At 42.6% G+C, this 21,074-nt stretch overlaps 3 protein-coding genes across 16 annotated transcripts in view; 1 reads left to right on the plus strand and 2 right to left on the minus strand.

Moving 5' to 3' along the window:
- The window catches only part of LOC128756153 (ankyrin-2-like), a 75,826-nt gene extending 70,601 nt beyond the window's left edge, over positions 1-5,225 (plus strand). For 6 of the 14 annotated variants that reach the window (XM_053860416.1, XM_053860411.1, XM_053860414.1 and 3 more), the window contains 2 exons: positions 159-219; positions 2,719-5,213. In XM_053860416.1, coding sequence (XP_053716391.1) covers positions 159-219; positions 2,719-2,733 — 76 coding nt within the window. In that variant the 3' untranslated portion in view covers positions 2,734-5,213. Of the gene's footprint in view, positions 1-158; positions 220-2,718 lie in introns of all 14 variants that reach the window. The other 8 variants (XM_053860422.1, XM_053860423.1, XM_053860424.1 and 5 more) reach the window with 3 other exon arrangements.
- Positions 1-21,074, minus strand: part of sepsecs (Sep (O-phosphoserine) tRNA:Sec (selenocysteine) tRNA synthase) — a 219,394-nt gene that overhangs the window by 106,351 nt on the left and 91,969 nt on the right. The window lies entirely within an intron of this gene.
- The window catches only part of LOC128756156 (retinal guanylyl cyclase 2-like), a 46,889-nt gene continuing 45,670 nt past the window's right edge, over positions 19,856-21,074 (minus strand). Inside the window, exons 25-27 of the mRNA XM_053860428.1 lie at positions 20,963-21,048; positions 20,663-20,748; positions 19,856-20,578 (exon numbers count right to left, since the gene is read on the minus strand). Coding sequence (XP_053716403.1) covers positions 20,491-20,578; positions 20,663-20,748; positions 20,963-21,048 — 260 coding nt within the window. The 3' untranslated portion in view covers positions 19,856-20,490. The remainder of the gene's footprint in view (positions 20,579-20,662; positions 20,749-20,962; positions 21,049-21,074) is intronic.

The raw sequence follows: 21,074 nt of genomic DNA on the forward strand, positions 1-21,074 counted from the left end.
TACCAAAGTATTCTCTTGACAGCCCAAAGTGGGACCATGGTTAGCTCTGAACATACTGCTGACAATTTTAATGTGAGGGACTTTGAAAGTAAAATGAGGGACTTTACCCTGATTTAATATATTGTTGCAGTATTTAAATGCTTTTCCTGTTTTGACAGCACACCAAAGGCTGGATGTGAGGAATTCAATGATTTGGTGCCTGAGGAAGGTGCTACACTAGTAAGTCATTTCTTCCATTCTTTCAATACCAATGCCTATAAACTGCACACCCATGTGATGGAGTGTGGCTTTAAACAAATGAGCCACATCCCACATCGATAGCTGAACTATATGATGACGAAGAGGAAGCAAGCAATTAGGCGTTTGGCTGATTTATAATAAATTTGATGTATTTATTATACATACTGGTATGTCTTATTTCATTTTGTTTCTATTGTTTAGCAAATTCCTAACGGAGGGTCATTCAAAACATGAACGTGGAGAAAGTGATTTCAGTTGGTCCTTGTTTCTAATTAAAATGGTAAATTGTTCCAATAGCTGGAATTCAAACGTCATAGTAGATTACAATGAGGGTGGTTTGCTAACCTGTTGCAGCTGGTGGCGTGGAGACCCACAAGGTGAGTAAGGAGGGTTCTGATCAAGAGTATTTGATTAATAATTGACCGAGATGGCACAATCACCAAATGTTGAAAGATTCTTCAAACTGAGCAAATGACTAGATTTTTTGTTAAGCACGGTAAAAATACTTACCCCAACATACCCTTTTGTTAACAGATAACATTTCCTGAGCCAACATCACAAACTGTTGCTTTGGAGTCCTGTCAAAGGACGAAAAGTCAGAAAGGATGTAAAGGCAACTTTACTTTCAGGAAAGACAGAGGAGATTCACCCGAGTTGACCCTCAGATGGATGAGTCTCTCATTCAATGATGATATTGAGGTCACTTTGAAAATTGGACACTCGTTTGGGTCTGGTTTGCTCTGCCTGCTTGTATAGACTTGGTCACTCAGATCCACAATTCATATCCATATTAATACTAATTATTTAGTAGTTAATCATATTTACTTGTGACTACCGATAGTGATGTAATGGTTCAATATTTATTCTCTTTCGATATGTTTGAGTGCCGATACTCAAAAAAACATTGATGTTCTAATAATTTAGATTAACAAGCATGGCGCCTTTGGGTGTAAAATGCCTCAAGAAAACTCTCAATGATGACATTAGTTGTTACAGAGACTCTGTGTTGATGTTGTTGATGCTGTTTATTTTATTGATCCGCGTATCCAAGTTGGATAGCGGAATAACACAATGTATTCATTATTTCAGTCTTTCACATAATTGTGATCTTGACTAAATATGTCTCGGGTCTTTTGTGCATTATTCATGATCGACGGCTGTGAAGTTAACTCACACACACCACTACTGAGTTCTGTGAGATACAGTGAACCACGATTGTATGGTGAGCATATTTACTCCGGTGTGAACTCATTCTCTGAGGGGGATTATTGTCATTTCATGCTATCTAGAGCAATAGGTCGCCCTATGGTTTAACCCAAATCCTAACAACCTTTTTTTCTTTTATGTGACACATTTCTGAGAAACAATGACAAAAAGTGAATTTCTGAATCTGAAGATGGCAATTTCACCATATAAGCCTGGACTTACTGAATGGAAATAACTTGTAGAACACAACAATGAAGGTTTATGTATTCTGTCACATGGCCACACCATGGCTGCACATCACCAGCCCAATGGGGTCACCATTGCCTGTGGCACTGTGAGCCATAACATATGGGCTATGGTAATCTTTTCCATCAGTCAGCAGTTGCATTTGTTCTAAATACAGTACATTTGTTTGTGTCATGGCTCGTCAAGGAAGATGAACCCAAAAAGTTGCTAGACGAGCGAGTGGTCCAATCAAAACGTGAGGGGGGCTAAGGAAAAAAAAAACAAGGAAGCGACAGTCCACGCTGTTCTATACTCCGCCCCCGCCCCGCTCTGCCTGTGTCTGTCTTCCACTGCCCCTCTCCGTCTCTTTCTCCGAATGGGGAAAGAGAGAAAATGGCGCACTTATTTTTTTCCCCCTCCCGCGAATTTGGAGCCTCTGATCACCAAAAAGAAGTCGCTAGATTTGTCGCTACTCGCTTTTGTGTAATTTTCTCTCTCAGGCGACAAAGTCGCCAAATTGGCAACACTGTCCTGCATTGTTGATGAGGAAAACGAGCTCCAGCTGCGCGGCCATTAAGCTGGGGAAAACAAAGGAAACGGAAATGAAACAGGGAACAACAAAATAAAAGAAAGGACACGGACAGTTTGAACACTTTTGTACTCTAATCTAAATCTAATCTAATCTAAAGGTTCTGAGCTGATGGGAGAACTCCACAGTAGATCCAGAGTGGAGAAGCTTGTGCTGTTGATGTTGTTTGAAAAGTATCTTATAGCTGCTCTCACAATAATTGATATGGGTTGGTTCCCTGACTTTCATTTTTTTTTTTTTTTATTTGCTGGCCTTCTTGCTTCAGAGGCGTCACTTCGCATGCTATGCACAACAGACATACTGTATGTCTCAAAAGGAAAATCCATTTAGAATATTTGAGTCTCCCAAATTATAATTGCAGAGGAGATAATAATAATATATTATTATTATAATAAAATAATTGTCAGAGTGTATTCTGTCCTTGTCTGCTTTGCTTTTGACATCTCTCCTTCTCACAGAATCCAGATGTCTAAGTCTTGGATCCAGAAGACTTCAGTGGTGAGGGATGTCATTGCTGTCATGAGTACGTATACTTGAAGAAAATTGATGACATCCCAGCCTGGATAACTGCATACATCAGTGTTGACATGAATTACTCAATTACCACACTGAGCAGAAGGGATATGGAGGAGACTAAGAGGATGAACTTACATCCTGCTTCCCGTCAATGACCTTCCTACGAACTCTTCATGATTCTGTTTTGTACACCTGTGTATGAAAGTATATCCTCTTTGTCACCTGTGACATGAAAGAGCCAAAGTGCGCTTGTTTATGTCAATGTCTTTATATTCTGTCTTGTGCAGTTACCTCTAACACAATGGTGTTTGTGTACCAACAGAATGTTTGGTTTTGTAGGTTTGGATTGTCAATTTCACACTCTCTGTGTGTGCCACTTATCAGACGTTTTTGTTTGTTGTTTGTTTTTCCCAACAGACTGTGATCAAAACCAAACTAATTATAACTTGTGTTGCTGTGTTAATGCGAATAAACTCACCACATATCAGATCTCATTTGATCACTCCAGACACATTTACTAAGAACTTTTTAACATCTGTACTTCTGTGGCAAATGGGTTAAGATGCATGTTTTTGTATAAAGATATACTCAAATTCATATTTAAGTCACTAAGATGAATGTGGACGTTTTCTTTTTTTTTAATTGTGATATATTTAATTTTCCAAGAAATGCACCACAAGTGGTTAAATGTAACATAGTTTTGGGTGCGTGTTTTAAACACAAACTGTACAATGCCACTGTTAATACGCTTTTACATAAAATGGGTGGTGCGTATTGTTAGTGATGTGATTGTAGTGTTTTGTTTAGTTTTTTTCCTAATAAAGTTAACAACATATTTAAACATATGTACATTACATTTATTTTATCTTCCTGCATTCAGAAGGGTTAAAACTCTTGGCTGAGTTTATCATTTTAAAGTTTTGTGGTGGGTCATTGTTGACCTGAAGATGTCGTTGTATGATGGAAGGGAGATATCCAAGTTCCATGTCAGACCCACTAACATTCTATCCTGAATGAGGCTAGGTTTGAGACCACTCACATTTCCTTTTGGCTGCGGAAGCTGGCTCACTTGCGTGCCATTCTGGTCTCTGCACGTTGTCATGATGCAAATTATGTGTTCCATTGACCAAGATGTAGTAGGTATTTGTGGACAGTAGTGTTACGATAATAAAAGTTATGACAAGAATTATAATGTTTAAGGGGCTTAACATTGTCCCCAACACTGTATGGTTTGAGGACAAGGCAATGGCAATTGTTGTCCTCCATTGTGTGAATCCTTATCATGGACTGTGTCCTGCCCCTCTGACAGGTTCCTCTGTTTCACTCAGTTTTGCATCTGATTTTTCAGTCTTGACTAGCTCCCCGTTGCTCTTTCATGTGTTTTGCTCAATGCAATACATCATCACTCCCATGATATAATACATCAGGGGTCAGGAACCTATGGCTATGCATAAACAACCAAAATGGAAGGCTGCCATTGGCACCTCTTCTCACGTCACTATATAAAGTTTTTTTGCCATAATCATTGCATACAGAGGATTGAAATGTAATTAATCGGCGGCCAAATGCTGTGATATATGCAACATTAAACCATGGATAAAATATAACATTAACAACACAACAACAAAAACATAAGTGTCAAATAAACAATGATCGTTGACAGATGACAACGAGAGTACAAACAATTAAAGTGCAACTTGGAGTGCAACAGTGGGTGGAGAGTTCAGCTTCCTGATGGCCTGGCGGATGAAGTTGTCCTGCATTCGGTGGGCCCACAAACTTCACAGTCTTCCCTCCTGATGGTAGCAGAAAAAAAAACGTTTCACAACAGAATCGGCCAAACCCCTCATGGCCCAAACACTCCGATTGCAGACGCTACACACTCCTTGTCCAGTAACTCCTGCAGGAAACCCAAGACACTGCAACTATTCCTTTTTCTTTGCACCAGTAGAAACTACAGATTCAGTTAACCCCAGCTTTCCAAGATGGAAAATTTTGAGGAGCTGCAAGAGAGAAAAAATGCAAAAAAGACGTGGAGAAAAGCGTGGCGGACTGCACGGCAAGTTAAGCATGCATTTGTGATGATGTGACTACGGTTGTAAACTTTTATTTCAGCATTTACTGCTACGTTTTACCGTTCTTAAATTCCTGTTGCAGTTAGTGAAATGCTGGTTTACGCGTATGTCTTTTTATTTTATGGAAGTGAGGACCGAGGAATGTTGCTGTGACGTATTTGAAGCAGGGGACTCAAACACAAACTGGGAATCAGAGTTCGATATTTAATTGTGCAGTAAACAAGGAGTCGGCCTCTGGTGCCATGGTGGCGATCCCAGACGAGTGGCTGGTGAGGGTCCAGGAGTCCAGTGGTTGATGCAGGCTGTAGAGTTGTTCTGTGGTAATTTACAATGTATTGAGACGAACTTTTGTTTGTTTGTGATGAAATTTCATGAAAACAGACCATTGTCGTTCATCACTAGTTATTGCTGCACGTCTTACAGTTTTGTGCATCAATAGTGTACTCATGTATTCTTGTTTCCCTCAGAATAAAACACTTCTTGTAAAAACAGTGGTCAGTTTCCTCAAGTGTTTATCAACAGGTTGCATCATACCACTGTTTAAAGACTGAATCCTGTTTCGGGGTCCTCATGTACATGTTCGCCAAGAGCCACCATTATAGCCACGGCCAACAGCTGTCCATCACACTGCAGCCGTCAGGATTCCACCCTGGTGTGAGTGTGTTTGGTCTGCCACTGAACCCAGTCTGCCATGTAATCTGGACCTGGACACTAGTATCATTGTCATCCATGCCACTTCCACTGCCATGTTACTTCTTGTCACTGCCCTCCACTGTCCATCAGGAATGAGTGTGGACTACAAGGTTGTCTTCACCTCCAAGGACGTCCATAACAACACCGCTCTGCCATCAACTTGTGTCCTTAAAGCTCCAGCCTTAGACTCAGTTGTATATTGTTAATGTTTGTTTACCTTTGGATTAAGACAATTTGAGGTATGTAAAAACTACAACTCCCAAGCTAGATCCATCATAAGTAGCACCAGCATGGCCGCCATGTTTGTAGTCCTTCAAACACATTTTCCTCAACACACTCTTTTTTGTGTGCAGGCTGCTGTGAAACACAACACAATGAACAAAAGACGAGATATAGACAGACGAACAGGAACAAAGAATGGAAGGTGCTGAAACCAGAACACGGACCGGGAGTAACAAAAACCTGAAACAAAAGGAGAGGCGAATTAATAATCAAGTCTATAAACGGGGAGAACTCAAACGCACTCAGAAGTTAATCACGAGGCCAATAAACATAAAATGCTCGGTGGTGGATAACACACACACGAGGAAATAACTATATCAATGAGAGAATAAACCGACTGTAGCCTCCTGCCAGAGGAGGTTCACTGAGCACCACTCTTCCAGACGAAGGACCTTATCCCGGGAGGCTGCCTCACTCTCCCCTGCTATCAGACCCGCTATCACCGCGTCATCAGCAAACTTGACGGTGGTGTTCTCAGGGTGGGCGGGGCAGCAGTCGGATGTGTACAGGGAGTAGAGGAGTGGGCTCAGCACGCAGCCTTGAGGAGAGCCAATGCTGAGAGTGCGGGTGGATGAGAGGTGGGGACCAAGTTTTACGTGCTGGTGCTGGTTTGTGAGGAAATCCTTTATCCATGCTCAGGTGGGAGGTGGATGGGGGGGAGGCAGTCTTTGATGTGGTGCAGAACCAGTCTCTCAAAGCACTTGGTAATAATGGGGGTCAGTGCTATAGGTCGATAGTCATTGAGGCTGGTTGTGGATTTGAGGCAGGTCGGAGTGGCAGCTTGGGCAAGAGACAGATTGAAAATGTCTGTGAAGACTTGAGACAGTTGTAGAACGCAGACCTTCGGCACTTTCCCAGGTACACCATCTGGACCAGTTGCCTTCCTGGGGTTAACTGAAGTACGCATGTGACCTCCTGTACTTCTATGGTCAGCGTGGAGGCACTAGATGCTGGAGGGGCCTGTGGAGCTGTGGTTGGGAGCTGTGTCATAGGCTCAAAGTGTGCAAAAAAGCTGTTTAGTTCTTCTGCATGCTCTGCATCTGGGTCACATGGTTTCACAGCACAGCCTCTCTAGTTGGTGATGGTCTGGATCCCCTGCCACACCTGACGGGGGCTGTTGCTGCGAAGGTGTTCCTCCACTGTTCGTTTGTATTCAGCTTTGGCTTCCCTGATGCCTCTCCTCAGTGTAACATCCGGGTCACTTGGACCACCGTAAGTGTTTAACGTCACGCGAGAACGAGAGTTGTTGGATGTGATCGAGGATGGAGGAATAAACAGGAAATATACAAGTCAGTCTCATCAGTGTTTGGAGTTTAATCATCTCACCAAAGGAAAGTATCACATGGTGTCAGAGTAAGGATAAAAACCCGCACGTCAGACCGAGATGGAGACGTTTGGAGTTCCAGCGCCCAGGATGGATTGGGATTCGCCGAACTTGCCGGAGGCATGGCGCCGTTTTCAACAACATGCAGAGTTGATGTTCTCAGGGCCGCTACGGGAGAAAGAGGAGGCAGATAAGTGCAGCTACCTACTATTATGGGTCGGAGAGAAGGGCAGGGATGTGTTTAACACATGGACACTGTCTGCGGAGGACGCCAAGAAGTTGAAGACATACTACGACTTATACACAAAATATGTCACTCCTAAGTCCAACCCCATTTATGCCAGATATCGCTTCCATGAAAAGAAACAAGGAGATAAAGAAACGTTCGAGCACTTTATAACTGAACTAAAGCTACTTGTTAAGGACTGTGGTTACCCAAATAGTGACGAAATGGTGAGAGACCACATCGTCATAGCAACCAACTCCACGCGTGTGCGCGAGAAGCTTCTCAGCCATGGTGGGGACCTCACACTAGAAAAAGCTATTGACATAGCAAGGTCCTATGAATTGGCACAAGCACAGATGAAGGAGATGGTTGGAAACAGGGACCACGGAAGTGAAGCCATACACGCTATCAACAAGAGACCTGACAACAGACGTCCAGTTAATAGAAGGGCACGACCCAGAGACCCTACCTCAACCAACACAGACTGTGGCAGATGTGGAGGACAACACAGTACCAAAGACAACTGCCCAGCAAAAGGGAAACAATGTTTGAACTGCAAAAAGATGAACCACTTTGCTAAAGCATGTAAATCAAGAACCACTACACAACCCCGTCACAAAGCCATGCACAGTGTGATGGAAGTGAGTGACGAGGAAGAGCTGTTCATAGATGGACTCACGACAGAGAACACTGGCAAAGACACGGAACAGGCATATGCAGAAATTAAAGTGGGCACGCAAAACATCAAATTTAAAATCGACACAGGCGCACAGACCAACGCCATCCCAAATTACATATTTCGACGTTTATTCAAGAATATGAGACTGAAACCAGCTACACAAAGACTCACAACATATGGAGGTGAGCAGCTGAAAGTGAGGGGCACCTGCCAGCTCAAATGTAGCTACAAAGACCGGTCAAGTATGCTGGAATTCCATATCGTCGATACAGAAGCGCCACCCATACTGAGCATGAGGGCCAGTTTGGATTTGGACCTGATCAAATTAATATTTGCAGTGGAGAAAGAAGACGACGCACAGGGTCTTTTAAAAGAATATGCTGATGTGTTCCAAGGAATAGGAGAATTCCCAGGACAATGTCGCCTCCATATTGACCCGGAAGCCAGTTGCATATCCACCACGTCGTGTCCCTATTGCACTGCACGACAGACTGAAACAAGAGCTCGACCAGATGGAGAAGTCCAACATAATATGCAAAGTGACCGAGCCCACTGAGTGGGTGAACGCATTGGTGGTAGTAGAAAAACCACACAGTGGAAAGCTTAGAGTGTGTCTTGACCCCAGGGACCTCAACAAAGCCATCAAAAGGCCGCACTACCCACTTCCAACACTAGAGGACGTCACAACAAAACTGGCTGGAGCACAGTTTTTCAGCGTCCTGGATGCTAGATCTGGCTACTGGACCATCAAACTATGCACAGATTCATCCAAGATGACAACTTTCAACACCCCTTTTGGTCGGTATCGATTCCTAAGGCTACCATTTGGGCTCAACTCAGCCCAAGATGAGTTCCAGAGACGTGTTGATGAGACGTATGAAGGGCTCAACGGAGTTGCAGCAATAGTGGACGACATCCTGGTGTTCGGGAAGACAAAAGAAGAGCACAACGAAAATCTTCGAGCCATGTTACAGCGCACACGAGAAAGAGGAGTGCGACTGAATCCCGAGAAATGTCAGATCTGCGTTCCAGAGGTCAGTTATTTTGGACATACGCTGTCAAGTGAAGGCATCAAACCAGACCCTGCTAAGGTAAAAGCCATCACAGAGATGCCACCGCCAAAGAACAAAGCAGAGCTGAAGACCATACTGGGAATGATCAATTACCTGGCCCGATTTGCCCCAAACCTGTCCCAGATAAACTCACCCCTGCGGCAGATACTCAAACAAGAAAACGATTTTACATGGGACCCCCATCATGATGAGACATTCAAGCACATAAAAGACCTGATAACACACCACCCGGTGCTTGCGTTTTTCGACCCCCAGAAGGAGTTGAGGCTCCAGGTCGACGCTTCGAAATACGGTTTGGGAGCCGTCATGCTCCAAGAGGGAAGACCAGTGGCATATGCATCCAAATCACTAAACAGCACAGAAGAAAACTACGCTAAGATAGAAAAAGAGTTGTATGCAGTACTGTTCGGGTGCAAACGCTTCCACGAATACATGTACGGAAGAAGGGTCATTGTTGAGTCAGACCACAAACCTTTGGAAGCCATTTTACGCAAACCTTTGGCCGCAGCGCCCCCACGGCTTCAAAGGATGATACTACAGCTACAGCGATACAACATCCAGATCACACACCTTCCTGGAAAGGATATACCTGTGGCTGATCCCCTGTCACGTAAGTCCATTCAACACCACGACAACCGTATAACAGAAGGATTAGAGGCACCAGTGCACACCCTCATCAGCAACGTCCCAGTGAGCAAGACCAAGCTGCAGGAAATCAAAGAGGCAACGTTCAGAGATATCCAGCTCACCACACTAAAAAATACTGTGAAATCAGGGTGGCCCGATGAGAGAAGAAAGTGCCCAGCCAACATCCAGGAATATTGGAACCACAGGGATGAAATAAGTGAAGCCGACAACTTAATGCTCAAAGGTGAAAAAAATCATAATCCCTCACGCACTAAGAGCTGCCATGATCGTCCGCATCCACACTGGACATATGGGTATAGAAAAGAGTAAAAGCCGTGCTCGTGACATCCTTTTCTGGCCCGGCATGTCTAAACAAATTGAGGCCTCCGTTGCAGAGTGCAACATATGTCAAGAACGACGAAGTTCCAACATCAGAGAGCCGCTCATCTCATATCCCATACCAGAGAGACCATGGCAAGTTATTGGAACTGATCTATTTACGTGGAACTCGCAGGACTTCATCGTCATCGTGGACTACTACAGTAGATACTTTGAGATGGAGAAACTAACCAGCTGCACCTCGACTGCTGTCATAGCAAAGTGCAAAACAGCGTTCGCACGACATGGCATCCCTGACTTGGTGATCAGTGACAATGGACCATGCTACAGCTCGACAGAGTTTCGCCTTTTCTCGGAGGAGTGGGACTTCAAGCACATCACTTCAAGCCTGTGTTACCCACAAAGTAACGGCCTTGCTGAAAAAACAGTCCAGACTGCCAACACTAGACAAGGCTAAAGCTGGAAATAAGGACCACTATATGGGCATGTTAGAGTACAGGAACACACCGGTGGACAATCTAAAATCCCCCGCCCAACTTCTGATGAGCCGTAGACTCCGCTCAGTACTCCCAATGACTGTGAGACAGCTGATACCACGAGTTGCACATCTGAAAGCTGTACGCGAGAGGAGAGAGGTGTGTCAGAGCCGCCAGCAAAAATATTATAACAGATCAGCAAGACCACTACCCCGTCTACCTGTTGGCACACCTGTCCGTTACCAACAAGATGACGGTTCCTGGAAGCCGGCCATAGTGACACAAGTGGCAGATACACAGAGAAGCTATCACATACAAACAAACGAAGGTCAGATGTTCCGACGCAACAGACGGCATCTCCATGCGAGACAAGAAAATCCAGACATCACGGACGCCCCACAGACGCCCACCAGAAGCACTCAACATACACCGAACAGCAACGCGCAGCAATCACCCGACAGAGACGCGCAACCCCCACAGTCAGAGCCTGTGGATCAACCACCACTTGTCAGCCAGCTACCCAGCTACACCACCAGAACCGGCCGTACCATCAAGCCGAGACAAATACTAGATCTCTAAACATTTGTTAATTGTTATGCTTTTGAAATGCACTTGTATTCTCTACAGATATACGTGAAGCATGTTTAATCCATTATGCAGTACTTGCTAACGGGCTAAAAATCAGTGTTTTGTTTTCAGTGCATTCGTTTCATTGTGTTTAAATAAAATAGATTTTATTTTGTTAAGAAGGGAGATGTAACATCCGGGTCACTTGGACCACAGTAAGTGTTTAACGTCACGCGAGAATGAGAGTTGTTGGATGAGATCGAGGATGGAGGAATAAACAGGAAATATACAAGTCAGTCTCGTCAGTGTTTGGAGTTTAATCATCTCACCAAAGGAAAGTATCACACTCAGATCAGTGCGAGCGGCCCTGTAGAGGGTTCTGTCGCCAGACTTGAAGGCTGTATTTCGTGCCCGGAGGAGCGTGCGGACCTGGCTCGTCACCCAAGGTTTCTGGTTTGGGTATAGCCGAAAGGTCTTATCCACAGTGACGTTCCCAATGCAGTACATGATGTAATCCAGTACGGTCTCTGTGAATACTGCCAGGTCCTCATGGTGGAAAGCGTGCCACTAAGTAGCATCAAAGCAGTTCTTTGAGGGGAGGGCATTGGGGGAGAGCATCCTCAGGCCAGGTGGTGATGGTCCTAGTTATGGGCTTCCTTTGACGGCAGTAGGGGGTGTAGGCTGGGGTGAGAAGCAGAGGGAGGTGGTCAGACAGTCCCAGATGGTCGCGCTATCTGCTCCGAGATGTTGAAAGTACGATGAAAGTTGGTGGAGATGGTCAGTTTATATTGTAATCCAATGTCCATTAGTTCCAAACGAAATATAATGTCCAGCAGTGAGGGAAAACTTAAAGCTTAAAAGCAGTATAAACAACGGAGAGCCAAGAGCCGCTACACTCGCGTGCGCCGCCATCTCTAGCAGCCATTTCGCCAAGCAATGACATAATCGCAACAAACAGTGAAGGTGCTGCCCAGAATCTGTTTGCGATAAAACCCACGTATCACTTTTGGGCCCCATGGATTGGAAAAAAAGACTCACCGGTCTGATAGTTTTATGAACACTGAAGATTTGAAATGCCACCCTGCGTGGTTGTGAGACTGCAGAAATCTCTGTGACTGAGGAGCTTTTACAAGACAAACTGCAGAAACAAGAGGATGGTCAAATGTCCAAGAATAATTACTTTTTCAACATGTCACATCCATCTATACACCTGTTTCAAATGAGGACAATTCTTCATTTTTACAATGTTAAGAACAACAACAAACTCAAAAACACATTGAAGCTCAAAGGTGGCAATCAACGTACATGGGCAAGCTGTGCTGGGTAATTTAAAATAGCTGAATTTAATTTGTTGTTCTGGAAACTGTCAAGACAATTAATTCATTTTTCATCAAATACAGGCATCTCTAGATTTCCAAAAATGACCCCTGACATCATGTTGTTAGACATTGTTGAGGAGGTAAACCCTGACCATTTGGTGAAGACTGTGGTCATGAAGTCCTTTGAGCGCCTGGTTCTCTCTCACCTGAAATCTATCACTGCTTCTCACCTGGACTCATTGCAGTTTGCCTACAGAGCCAACAGATCTGTGGACGATGCAGTGAACCAGGCCCTTCATTTCGTTCTGGAGCATCTGGACTGCCCAGGAACCTATGCCAGGATCCTGTTTGAAGACTTCAGCTCTGCCTTTAACACGATTCTTCCAACTCTGCTTGAAGACAAGCTTCGCCAGCTGGACGTGCCTGACTCCCTCTGTAGATGGATTACAGACTTCCTGACCAGCCGGAGTCAGCGTGTGCGGCTGGGGACGACTGTCTCCGACACTCGTACCCTCAACATCGGGTCTCCTCAGGGCTGTGTTCCATAGCTCTTCTCTCTGTACACTAACTGCTGTACCTCCAGCCGCGAGTCCGTAAAGCTGATCAAGTTTGTGGATGACACCACCATCATCGGTCTCATCTCAGATGGAGATGAGTCGGCTTACAGGAGGGAGGTGGAGCGGCTGGTGTCCTGGTGCAGCCACAACAACCTGGAGCTGAACGCCCAGAAGACAGTGGAGATGGTCATAGACTTCAGGAGAGTCAGAGTTTCTCTGTCCCCTCTCATGTTGGCTGGTTTACCCATTCCTATTGTAGACTCCTTCTACTTCCTAGGAACAACCATCTCTGAGGACCTCAAATGGGATCAGGTCCCTCATCAGGAAGGCCCAGCAAAGAATGTTCTTCCTAAGGCAGCTACGAAAACTACGACTGCCGACGAAGTTGCTGGTGGAGTTCTACACGGCCATCATCCAGTCCATCCTCACCTCCTCTATCACTGTCTGGTACAACAGCACCACCTCCAGGGACAGGAGCAGACTGCAGCGCATCGTACGTTCTGCTGAGAAAGTGATTGGTTGCAGCCAGCCACCTCTTCAGGACCTGTATGCCTCTAGGACCCAGAGACATGCAGGTTGGATCAGAGCCGACCCTTCTCACCCTGGACATGGACTGTTTGTTCCTCTTCCCTCTGGCAGGAGGCTACGGTCCATTCAGACCAGAACCTTGCGTCACAGGAACAGCTTCTTCCCCTCGGCCGTCAGACTGTTGAATTCGTGAACAGCCTTGTTGTTATTTTATTTTATTTTATTTTATTTTATTTTATTATTTATTTACTTTTGACTGCACGTTATTCAAAACACTTTCCTAGTTAGTGGGCTCCCCACTGACCATGGCAATAAATTTTATTCTGATTCTGATTATTCTGATACCAGCAATTACGTTGTCAACCACCAATAAGTGTGTGTGTGTGTGTGTGTGTGTGTCCTGCAAATAATAGTCCTTCATTCACTTTATTAACTTGATTCGTATGTTTGGATGTGGAAAAGGAAATGGTTTGTCGTATAAAACACCTGTCGGCTACACGGGAATGCTGGGACTGTGACCTAAGCCAACAACAACTTGTCATGGAATGCAATGGGACATTTTTATCAATTGTAAGTTTGTAATGGCACATAATTCCTTTTAGAATGATCCCACCTTTATTTTCTACTTGATTTTAAGCTTTAATGAAAATTGGTGCCCAAGGGACAGAACGAGCATGGGGCAGAATGTTACGCCCTCAGGGGTTCACTGAGGCGTTATTTGTGAATAAAGGTCACCTGCACAAAGACGAACGACAAATTCTGTCTGTTCTTATGTTCAGCCGCTCATCACCAAGTTTAATCACAGAATGATTAGCGCCTGAAAGAGCGACAGTATCCGTGCATCCCCACCTAGTGGTCAAATTACATACCTGCACCCAGTCCTATTTACTGTAAATGCCATGTTATATATATATATATATATATATATATATATATATATATATATATATATATATATATATATATATATATATATATATATATATCTCCCATATACCAATATATACCATATATTGGTATATGGGGTACCAAATTAATGTTCGTCCCACACTCGCCATTCACTAATATAGCACAATGCATAACATTCAGGCAAGTTAAATGCAAGGTAAATGCAGGAGTCAGAGTTCAGGAGTTCCTTCAGACGCTGCTATAGTTAGCATGGCGCGTAGCACTCATCTCCTCTCCATGCCATGTGTTTGCAGCAGTTGTTATTGTGGACGATAACAATCCACCACGTCGTCTGTCTGTCTGCCTTATACTATTACATTGCAGTTCTTATAACTCCGCAAACTAAATTACCAATAACTTCAGTAGTAACAGTTCTATAACTTCACACATATTAGAATCCTTTTCATTGTTGAAGTCATCAGCCTCTGTGGTTGTATCTTACAAATCACTTGAAGGCAAACTGTAAAGCCCTTCACATTCCTCTCCATCATCTGAGATATCCTTTTCTACAGGTTGGATACTATATACAGTATATACATGGGGGTACCAAATTAACCTTCCCACAAGAAATTGACAACATTATTTTGAGGAGAGAAGACCTTTGGACCTTGGGTCTCAATGAGGAGTTGGAGGCAACAGTAAGTTACCTGTCAATCTACAATGACATTGACAAATAAATGAACTGAGACCAACTGATGCATCTAATATGTTTCTTCCCTTTTCAAATAAACACGTGGCAAACTGTTGTCTTGGTGTGATTGCTTTGGTGGCTGAGGAATGTATAAGTCTATGTTAAACAACAGCAACAACAACCACTCACAAACGCTCGCAAACAGTGCAAGTGCATGCCTTTTAACTTCTAATTTTGTTTTCTTAGGGGCTGGACATTTGGGCTGCCAGTGCATTTGTCGTTGTAACTTGGCTGCCTCCCAATCATGCTTGTCATTTCCTGTGACCGCATGAAGTTACATAATCTGTGTTATTGATCAAATTTACCAATACATATTTAAACTAATTATATATGTGTATATATATATATATATCACATTTGCTCTGAAATTTGTCTTCAGGATGACATTGCTAGAAAGGACTGCATTGTCTTCCCTTGAAAGCCAGGACACTGGATGTTGTGTGTACATTAACTGAATAACTTGCACTGTGGCTATTGTGAAGTTCTCTGGATTGTTGCATATTTTCATGCACTTCATGAAGCCAAAAGAAAGGCACATGTACTTCGTTGACTCCAGCAATCTTAATGGATTGGGTTGTGTTAAATACCTGGAGCTTTTCAGCTTGCTAAAGAAACATTTGAGTGAACCGGTTCAAGGTTTGAAGTTCAAGGTTTGTTTTGATTGTGGGGATGCATGGGGGAGTGCATGTTGGGATGCATGTTGGGGCGCATGTTGAATGGTTGTGCGTAGTGATTTATTGTTTTATTTACTGTTCTTCTGTTGTTGAGTGTTATTTACTGTCTGGTCATCACGCATCGTGTGTTCGGCTGACAAGGTGCAGCCCGCCACCTCTTCATGACCTGTCTCCAGGACCCAGAGACGTGCAAGTCAGATCAGAGACGACCCTTCTCATCCTGGTCATGGACTGTTTGTTCCTCTTCCCTCTGCCCTCCCGCCACAGGAACAGCTTCTTCCCCTCAGCCATCAGACCATTACATTTGTCATCAGCCTTAGTTATTTTATTTTATTTTATTTTAAAGCACTTTCCTAGTTGGTGGGACCCCCGCTGACCATGGCAATAAATTCTATTCTGATTCTGAATTCTGATTCTGAGGTTAGTCGAAATTGATCAAGAATATGGAACCATTGTTGTTCAGAATGTTTAATGAATCAATTAAAAACAAAAGATTACCACGTTCTTTATATGATGCCAATAAATCCTTGTTACTTTTAAAAGACAAAGTTGAAACTGATCCTTCATCATATCAACGAATTTCGCTTTTAAAAGATTTTGGCTACTAGGTTAAATGAACACATATCTACTATAATACACCCTGACCAGACAGCTTTTATCCCCAGGAGATTTTCATTTTTTTATGTACGCAGACTATTAAATATTGTTAATCATAAATGGAGCAAAGATTCAAAGTCAGCCATCTTTGCACTTGATGCGCACAAAGCTTTTCAAGTTGGGTCATGTTATTTTTCTACCCTAAACTGACTAAGTACTGGGAAGAAATATTTCAGATTTACTCTGAGGTTTTGTGTCGAGATTTATCTCCTAATCCTGGAACAGCCGTTTTAGGTAGCTCACAAGAAATGGAAGATTTAAATAATTGTGAAAGAATGGCAATTTCATATGGCATGGTTCTTGCAAAAAAGACAGTACTGGAATAAAGAAGTTCCACCTCGCTCTGACACATGGCTAATGGAATTTTCAAACACCCTTTACATGGAGAATGAAATTTACATGACTACTGGACATTCTTGTCCACTTCCACATCTTCCACATCCACACCCGGGACATGATGTGCTCTCAATGACAGCAAGTTATGAGTTATTTTTTTTTTGTTTGTTTTGTTTTTTGTTTGTCCAGGCCGGTCCTCACTTCTTCAATCCTCATCTTGAAGGGTAATAACTTTTAAAGAACTAGGTAATTATAATACGATTTTAGCAAGATTATGGCTAATCATTTTTTTTGGACGGTTAAGTAAAGGATTGGTGGCTGGGGAAAGCGTTATGCCATTGACGGACCTCACTAAGATAGAAAGACTAACATATATGTATGTACAGTATGTGTGTTTATTTATACATGGTCTAGTTGAAGCACCTTTCCATAACTGATGCAAACTTTGTATGGAGAGGGACAGGTCTTCCAAGACTACCTCAGGACATGACTGAAGAACATGAACATTGACCTGTGGTGTTTACACTGTGGATGTTCATAGCAAGGTACGGAGAAGGTCAGGAGTTACACTGGTCTTTGTAATTCAAGAGGAAGCTTCCCAGAGTTCTCAAGAGAAGAAGCAGTGGGTGAATTGAGAAAAATTGAGATCTTCGGTCCAAGAAAACATCTGAGGTTATATCACATGTGACTTCTGGAGAGATCTGCTGTTCGTCATCCCAGAGTGTAAATAAGGGATTTTCTTTTCTGGTCTTTTATGACAAAATCATGAATCAGAAAATTCAGGAAAAGTGGTATTGAGGGGCAGAAATGATCAGAACTTTTCTTCTCCTTGCTCCTTGTCAATCTCTGAAAAATGTAAGTTTGAAGAAACACTGGCTCAATTGTAAGTAATGTAACGAGAATGAAGCCATGCTATGTAATGGTCCTACAATTTGTTCTGTAAGGCATTTACAATGTTTTAGAGGAGATTGAGTTGAACACTGATTCGCTTCTGATGAAATTTCATGAAAACAGACCAAGTTGTTCATTACTAGTAATTTCAGTTGTGTACATCAATAGTGTGCTCATGTATTTTTGTTTTACTCTGAATAAAACACTTCAAGCTTCCCTGGATGTGTTACGAAGTGTAAAAGCATTGGTCAGTTTTCTCAAGTGTTTATCAACAAGTTGCATCACACCGCTTTTTCAAGACTGAATCCTGTTTCGGGGTCTTCATGTACGTGTCCGCAAAGAGCCGACGTTATATCCACGGCCTCCAGCTGTCCATCACACTGCAGCCGTGTATGTAACTGAGTCTGAAGACCGCGAAACAGGATTCAGTCTTAATCAGATGTCTTGTTCTCAAAACTACCACATCAAAAACATCCTTATTTACTGCTCTGCTCATGTACATGGATCTGAAGCTCTCACATCTCCCACTCAACCTTTCCACTTGTCCTTTATTTAACTTGCTTTGCCAGTGTAGGTCCAATGTTCACGAAAAATGTGCTGAATTCCTCCACAATGCCCTGCTTTTCTTTGATGTTAGTTGCTCTGTTATTGACACTATTTGGAAGACTGTAGTATTACTGTAGTATTGTCGTGTACATTGTGTCCTTTAGTTTATTCTTTTATTTTTTCACATTACTTTTCTGCGTCTTCATTTTTTTAATCAAGATCTCTACACTGTATAAGTTATTTTTCTTCTTACATGCATTCTGTAAGCCTCTCGTGACCCATGGCTTCTTGTGATATTTGTTTTTATACCAGACTATTGGGCAATGTTTATCATATACTTCTTAATATTTGTCAATAATAGTGTCATAGGTCTCATTTACTTTTTTGTTGTTTGTTTTTCTGTTAGGTGTAGCTCCTGAATGCTGGTAGGTGGTCACTTAGGTATATCTGAAGACATTAGTCCACTTCTGATCTGTTTGCCTGTCAGATCTGTAAATATTTTATCGATTGACATTGCTGTCATGTTTGTTAGACTAATATGACTTGACTTGCACTGGTTGCAATTGTTTTTGTAATTGTAAGTTCCATATGTTTTGTGATTAATGCGTGTAGTCCTCTGCAGTAGCGTGCATCCAGGAAGTTGGGTGTCATATGGTGAGTTCTGCCATGTATTTTGTTTCATCATTGATCTCCTTCAAAAGTCACTTTGACTGAGAGCACTGGATAGTAAACATGTTCAACCCAAGCAAGTCAAAAGTGATGAAATAAACGTATTGCGGGGCCGTTGCAACTTGGAAAACATGTAGCTAAAGTGTATAGAGTGATCAGCTCACTGATGTTACACCCGGTAGCAAGCGGTCTCTGCCTTTATTAATATTACCCCGGTATATTGATCAGAGTCTAATGATGAAGACAACATTATCACTCCTCCACAATTGCTCACCATTGTAGTTGGGAGAATGATCCATCCACCTCCCAGAGTCATCCGACAACAGTCCATAGCCAACAGTACCGTTCATCACTCGACTGTGATGCAGTGACGGGGGGATTGTGAGACACACCGCACTGGCGCTGCAGAACTGTCATAAGTTCAGACGCACACATATACAGCCTTACTTGTTCATACTGTACAAACAAAATTAAGCGCAAAGAGGACACGCCATAATAAACACTGTCCACACAAAACTGGTTTACAGTTCCCTTCATGCTTACACCGAGTACCATGCAATGTTGCAGTCAACACAATTTTCTGTGTTTAATGGCTCATTTAGCCAGTAACTTATTGTTGGACCGAGACATGCAGATATAGCTTTTGCTTCATCTGAAATTTCAGTCATCTCACTGCTTTGAAGAATTAAATAAATCAATCTTGGTGTATGGATTGAAAATGTAATAAGAGTCATCCCTGTTGTATTTTTATTTGTGTAATGTTGGAGGAACTTCATTGTCCAATCTCAGGGACACATCTATTGAATGAGTGACAGGTCATGTTGAAATCACATTGTTCACAAAATGTTTCCATATAGTTCTGTGGGTATGTAATAAATAACGAAAATGGTATGTTGCAACAGGAAAACATTTATTGGCAAACAGATGGGTGTATTGTCAGAGGGGATGGTATAGCATCCTGGCCCTTCACTCAAAAACAGGCCATAAATTCTTTTTGTAATTTGAAACAAGATAACGTCAACATTGTCAATTGGTTAAGACAGCTTGCAACAAGTAGGCCATCTATCCACTACAGATTATTTCCGTATTTATTTCTTCATTTTCAACTATGATACTCATTATTCTCTTCAGCAAGTGTAACATTGCTTCTGTCAGGCAAACACCAACAACAATTATCCAAGGTCATGTGACTGGCAACACTGAAAGTTAGTCAAATAAATGATAACAGCTCGTTATGAGCTGTTGTTTGCTTTTTAACTTCTTGTTCTAAAAAGACTGCGACCACCATGGCACAAATGCCCTTATGAAGCTTGCTTTGTTCTCCATCTAGAGTATATTAAGATGCACAGAGTGGTTTGACTTCTTATCTATCAAAGACCCAAGAGGCACACAAAGTGACTGTTTTTATGTGGATGGACTGTCTAAAAATAGTTGGGTGCATTGTGTTCATGTTTATGTAACTAAAAGTAATCTGACAACTGACAGATATGTCCTTGAGGTAGCCAATGTGTATCACGTGTATAATTATAAGATTCTGCTATTTCTTTGTCCTTTTCTGTCTGTCCAAAAACTTCTGCCTTCTTTCAACTGGAATTTCATCCAGGCTGATGCCATGGTTACTAGCTCTGTAAAGCAAACACACACAAATACATATATATAATGAATCGACCATGTCACATCCATTTACGTGTGTAAGTATGTGTTATTACCCTCCTGTCAAATCTGGAGGAACAGGTAATGGTTTATTGAAGCCTTCACGTCCCATCAACCAGTATGTGTCCACGGTGCCTTTCACCTATAATTGTCATGAAGACAACAATATGAGTCAAACAGAAATATGGGATAAACTGTAGAAAAATAAATCTGCAACAAATTAAGAGCCAAATTCAGGGCAAACTACTGTACAAATATATATGGCAGAAGAAGAAATCATCATTGAAATTGAACTGGATACAATTTATTCTAGATCCTCCTCCTAGATATCCTGGACGTGTATTGGGAAATCTTACCTGTGCTTTTCTTGTTTCTATGTGGTATCCCAGCTTGAGACTAGTCAGAACCTTCACTGTACTTAGACTGATGTGAATTCTGTAGGCTACAAAGATGGACAGAGTAAATTCA

This window comes from Synchiropus splendidus, chromosome 3 (genome assembly GCF_027744825.2).
Source record: "Synchiropus splendidus isolate RoL2022-P1 chromosome 3, RoL_Sspl_1.0, whole genome shotgun sequence".
NCBI classification, from domain to species: Eukaryota; Metazoa; Chordata; class Actinopteri; order Syngnathiformes; family Callionymidae; genus Synchiropus; species Synchiropus splendidus.